Genomic DNA, 6,483 nt, shown 5'->3' with positions numbered 1-6,483 from the left:
AATACATGTGACAATAAACATCACAAAAAGTCAAATCCCTCCATGGATTGTGGATGTATGAGACTGCATAATAGCATTTGGGGAATGCATAACTGCACTGTAGAGCCTTACTTACGGAGTGTAAGTATGAAATGGGGTATCAGCCTACTCAGTGACACAGATTAGAAATGTCAATGAGTTTACACAAATAGCGTCATAACTCTTATTGCAGGATTTCGACGGTGGCAAATCACCTCATCAGTCAGTCTATTGTGTGTATTGGACTTTTATATTGAAATGGGATATCAGCCTTTTCAGTGACACCCACAGATTACAATTCCAAAGAGTTTACACAGATATTTCACGCAAATCGTAAAATGTTTTTTCAACACAAGCTGTCAATTCACGGCCACTTGTATTCTGGAACTAGAAAACGGAGGCTACGAATTAGAATTCTACTAATACATGAGGAAAATACGATTGAGCTTTTCTGCAGATGAAACAGGAGCCATATTTACGTCTGAGAAAGAAAGGTGTTCTCTGAATTCCAATGCTTACGTGTGTGTGATGCAGACGCCCCCTGGTGGTAACTACAGGTTATTATCGGTACGATTCTCTCATCAGATGTGGACAGCCGCCGGTGCTGAAACTGAAACCGCACAAGGCGCCAGCAGCTTCTGCGCTTCAGACCTATTCGGACTTTTGTCTGTCTGTAGGCAACTTCTGCTGCTTCAACAACTGTCTGTGGGCAACTTCTGCTGCTTCAACAACTGTCTGCACTGAGAATTGTGCTAATTGTTCTTCTTCCTCTGCGTTTCAATACTTTTACAACATCTCATTGGAATACACCACCAACTGTTTCAGAGCGTGTCATTCTTTGGACACTGAACATCTACGCGGAGTCATAATTCTTGTTTGACCACGTCGTTTAAATGCCCTAAATGACTAGACTTGAGAAAACGCATCGAAGTTCCAATGTGATGAATCTGTACAAGAGGAAAATTACTAGGCTAAGATGGGTAATAAGCAAACGATATTTACTGATGAACAGCTAGATGCTTACCAGGTAAGAGCGCGTACGTGCGAACATTTATTGTAGTTTGATCATTGCAATGCATCTTTACGTTCAGAAACTCCGCTGTGATCAACGGTGACATTAGCAAACTGTTGTTGTCGCTCCAGAATGATTGTAGATCAGTGAATGATGTAATAAAAAAAAGATTTAACAAATTTATGAAAATTCCTCGTAACACAGAAATGCATTGACTTGCTTATTGCTTATTTTACACAAAAGAGAAGAAAGTATTTACAAAAATTACAAAAATATTTTGAAAAAAATATAGACACGTAGGTCAGCTTCAAATACATAGATTGTGTTGACACTGCTCAGATTGACAGTTTGCGTCATATTCAAATATATTATACCATTTAGCTCATTTGTAATGCATAGGGAAAAGCTTCCTGCCAGTTTTTCCAACCCAGGATATATTTTAGATCTCTAGGTCTACTGCAAGGCTAGATAACTCTCTCTCTCTGTCCACCACGCTAAAAAGAAAAGTCCATCTTATAATGGTACAGTGGTTACATTTACCAAGTTCATGTCAGGTAAATGGTTGTTTTGCTATGTCCATCTCTTTAATAAAGAGCACACAGCACTAAGATAACTGTCTGCTAGAACAATATCCACGGGAAGAAGTGGTGCATAGGGTACTGCAGAACCCCCATGAAACATCGGAATAAATATATATATATATATAAAAGACATTCTCACAAAAGTAGTGGGCCTTTACTAGTCCTGTACCAGCAGAATGATAATGCACTGGGCCTTTACTAGTCCTGTTCCAGCAGAATGATAAAGTAGTGCTCAGGGCCTTTAATAGTCCTGTACCAGCGGAATGATAAAGTAGTGCACTGGGCCTTTACTAGTCCTGTACCAGCGGAATGATAAAGTAGTGCACTGGGCCTTTACTAGTCCTGTACCAGCGGAATGATAATGCACTGGGCCTTTACTAGTCCTGTTCCAGCAGAATGATAATGCACTGGGCCTTTACTAGTCCTGTTCCAGCAGAATGATAAAGTAGTGCTCAGGGCCTTTACTAGTCCTGTACCAGCTTAATGATAAAGTAGTGCACTGGGCTTTTACTAGTCCTGTACCAGCGGAATGATAAAGTAGTGCACTGGGCCTTTACTAGTCCTGTACCAGCGGAATGATAAAGTAGTGCACTGGGCCTTTACTAGTCCTGTACCAGCGGAATGATAAAGTAGTGCACTGGGCCTTTACTAGTCCTGTACCAGCTTAATGATAAAGTAGTGCACTGGGCTTTTACTAGTCCTGTACCAGCGGAATGATAAAGTAGTGCACTGGGCCTTTACTAGTCCTGTACCAGCGGAATGATAAAGTAGTGCACTGGGCCTTTACTAGTCCTGTACCAGCGGAATGATAAAGTAGTGCACTGGGCCTTTACTAGTCCTGTACCAGCGGAATGATAAAGTAGTGCACTGGGCCTTTACTAGTCCTGTACCAGCGGAATGATAAAGTAGTGCACTGGGCCTTTACTAGTCCCGTACCAGCGGAATGATAAAGTAGTGCACTGGGCCTTTACTGGTCCTGTACCAGCGGAATGATAAAGTAGTGCACTGGGCCTTTACTGGTCCTGTACCAGCGGAATGATAATGCACTGGGCCTTTACTAGTCCTGTACCAGCGGAATGATAAAGTAGTGCACTGGGCCTTTACTAGTCCTGTACCAGCGGAATGATAAAGTAGTGCACTGGGCCTTTACTAGTCCTGTACCAGCGGAATGATAAAGTAGTGCACTGGGCCTTTACTAGTCCTGTACCAGCTTAATGATAAAGTAGTGCACTGGGCCTTTACTAGTCCTGTACCAGCGGAATGATAAAGTAGTGCACTGGGCCTTTACTAGTCCTGTACCAGCGGAATGATAAAGTAGTGCACTGGGCCTTTACTAGTCCTGTACCAGCGGAATGATAAACTCTTCTGTAGCGTTGGCACATGTTTTCTTCATCCCCAAAGACCAGGGAGGTTTTCAAATGGTTCGCAAGGAAGGGCAGCAATTGGTAGATGGGTAAAAAAAAAAGCAGACATTAAATATACTTTTGAGCATGGTGAAGTTATTAAATTACACTTTGGATGGTGTATCAATACACCCAGTCACTACAAAGATACAGGTGTCCTTCCTAACTCAGTTTCCGGAGAGGAAGGAAACCGTTCAGGGATTTCACCATGAGGCCAATGGTGACTTTAAAACAGTTACAGAGTTTAATGGCTGTGATAGGAGACAACTGAGGATGGATCAACAACATTTTAGTGACTCCACAGTATTAACCTAAAGGACAGAGTGAAAAGAAGGATGCCTGTACAGAACACAAATATTCCAAAACATGCACTAAAGTAAAACTGCTAAAAATATGGGAAAGAAATTAACTTAATGTCCTGAATACAAAGCGTTATGTTTGGGGCAAATCCAACACAACACATCACTGAGTACCACTCCTCATATTTTCAAGCATGGTGGTGGCTGTGTCATGTTATGGGTATGCTTCTTATCGGCAAGAGCTAGGGAGTTTTTTAGGATAAAAAGAAACGGAATAGAGATAAGCACAGGCAAAATCCTAGAGGAAAACTTCCAACAGACACTGGGAGACAAATTCACCTTTCAGGAGGACAATAACCTAAAACACAAGGCCAAATATACACTGGAGTTGCTTACCAAGAAGACATTGAATGTTCCTGAGTGGCCTAGCTTGAAAATCTATGGCAAGAGTTAAACATGGCTGTCTAGCAATGATCAACAACCAAGTTGACAGACCTTGAAGAATTATTTAATCAATAAAGTAAAAGTATTGTACATTCCAGATGTGTAAAGCTCTTAGGGACTTACCCAGAAAGAGAAAGACTTACAGCTGTAATTGCTGCCAAAGGTGATTCTAAGATGTATTGACTCATACTATCATACTACATGTAGAGTATAGCATACTATATGTAGAGTATATCATACTGTATGTAGTCTATATCATACTACATGTAGAGTATATCATACTACATGTAGAGTATATCATACTACATGTAGAGTATATCATACTACATGTAGAGTATATCATACTGTTTGTAGAGTATGTCATACTACATGTAGAGTATATCATACTGTATGTAGAGTATATCATACTACATGTAGAGTATAGCATACTACATGTAGAGTATATCATACTACATGTAGAGTATATCATACTGTATGTACTCTATATCATACTACATGTAGAGTATATCATACTACATGTAGAGTATATCATACTGTATGTAGTCTATATCATACTACATGTAGAGTATATCATACTACATGTAGAGTATATCATACTGTATGTAGAGTATATCATACTACATGTAGAGTATATCATACTACATGTAGAGTATATCATACTACATGTAGAGTATATCATACTGTCTGTAAATTATATCATACTACATGTAGAGTATATCATACTACATGTAGAGTATATCATACTGTATGTAAATTATATCATACTACATGTAGAGTATATCATTATACATGTAGAGTATATCATACTGTTTGTAGAGTATGTCATACTACATGTAGAGTATATCATACTGTATGTAGAGTATATCATACTACATGTAGAGTATATCATACTGTATGTAGAGTATATCATACTACATGTAGAGTATATCATACTGTATGTAGAGTATATCATTATACATGTAGAGTATATCATACTGTTTGTAGAGTATGTCATACTACATGTAGAGTATATCATACTGTATGTAGAGTATATCATACTACATGTAGAGTATATCATACTGTATGTAGAGTATATCATACTACATGTAGAGTATATCATACTGTATGTAGAGTATATCATACTACATGTAGAGTATATCATACTGTTTGTAGAGTATGTCATACTACATGTAGAGTATATCATACTGTATGTAGAGTATATCATACCATATGTAGTCTATATCATACTACATGTAGAGTATATCATACTACATGTAGAGTATATCATACTGTATGTAGAGTATATCATACTACATGTAGAGTATATCATACTACATGTAGAGTATATCATACTACATGTAGAGTATATCATACTGTATGTAAATTATATCATACTGTATGTAGAGTATATCATACTACATGTAGAGTATATCATACTGTATGTAGAGTATATCATTATACATGTAGAGTATATCATACTGTTTGTAGAGTATGTCATACTACATGTAGAGTATATCATACTACATGTAGAGTATATCATACTACATGTAGAGTATATCATACTGTATGTAAATTATATCATACTACATGTAGAGTATATCATACTACATGTAGAGTATATCATACTGTATGTAAATTATATCATACTACATGTAGAGTATATCATACTACATGTAGAGTATATCATACTGTTTGTAGAGTATGTCATACTTCATGTAGAGTATATCATACTGTATGTAGAGTATATCCAACTACATGTAGAGTATATCATACTGTATGTAGAGTATATCATACTACATGTAGAGTATATCATACTGTATGTAGAGTATATCATTATACATGTAGAGTATATCATACTGTTTGTAGAGTATGTGATACTACATGTAGAGTATATCATACTGTATGTAGAGTATATCATACTACATGTAGAGTATATCATACTGTATGTAGAGTATATCATACTACATGTAGAGTATATCATGCTGTATGTAGAGTATGTCATACTACATGTAGAGTATATCATACTGTATGTAGAGTATATCATACCATATGTAGTCTATATCATACTACATGTAGAGTATATCATACTACATGTAGAGTATATCATACTGTATGTAGAGTATATCATACTACATGTAGAGTATATCATACTACATGTAGAGTATATCATACTACATGTAGAGTATATCATACTGTATGTAAATTATATCATACTGTATGTAGAGTATATCATACTACATGTAGAGTATATCATACTGTATGTAGAGTATATCATTATACATGTAGAGTATATCATACTGTTTGTAGAGTATGTCATACTACATGTAGAGTATATCATACTACATGTAGAGTATATCATACTACATGTAGAGTATATCATACTACATGTAGAGTATATCATACTGTATGTAAATTATATCATACTACATGTAGAGTATATCATACTACATGTAGAGTATATCATACTGTTTGTAGAGTATGTCATACTTCATGTAGAGTATATCATACTGTATGTAGAGTATATCCAACTACATGTAGAGTATATCATACTGTATGTAGAGTATATCATACTACATGTAGAGTATATCATACTGTATGTAGAGTATATCATTATACATGTAGAGTATATCATACTGTTTGTAGAGTATGTCATACTACATGTAGAGTATATCATACTGTATGTAGAGTATATCATACTACATGTAGAGTATATCATACTGTATGTAGAGTATATCATACTACATGTA

General features: G+C 36.3%; 1 protein-coding gene across 1 annotated transcript in view; it reads left to right on the top strand.

Annotated features, from left to right (window-relative positions):
- The first annotated feature begins 291 nt into the window (after window positions 1-291).
- The window catches only part of LOC129861896 (calcium and integrin-binding family member 2-like), a 60,235-nt gene continuing 54,043 nt past the window's right edge, over window positions 292-6,483 (top strand). The window contains exon 1 of the mRNA XM_055933076.1: window positions 292-1,045. Within this exon, the coding sequence (XP_055789051.1) occupies window positions 995-1,045 (51 nt within the window). The 5' untranslated portion in view covers window positions 292-994. The remainder of the gene's footprint in view (window positions 1,046-6,483) is intronic.

This window comes from Salvelinus fontinalis, chromosome 9 (assembly GCF_029448725.1).
Source record: "Salvelinus fontinalis isolate EN_2023a chromosome 9, ASM2944872v1, whole genome shotgun sequence".
Classification (NCBI taxonomy): Eukaryota; Metazoa; Chordata; class Actinopteri; order Salmoniformes; family Salmonidae; genus Salvelinus; species Salvelinus fontinalis.
This window is presented reverse-complemented; position numbering and strand designations above follow the sequence as displayed.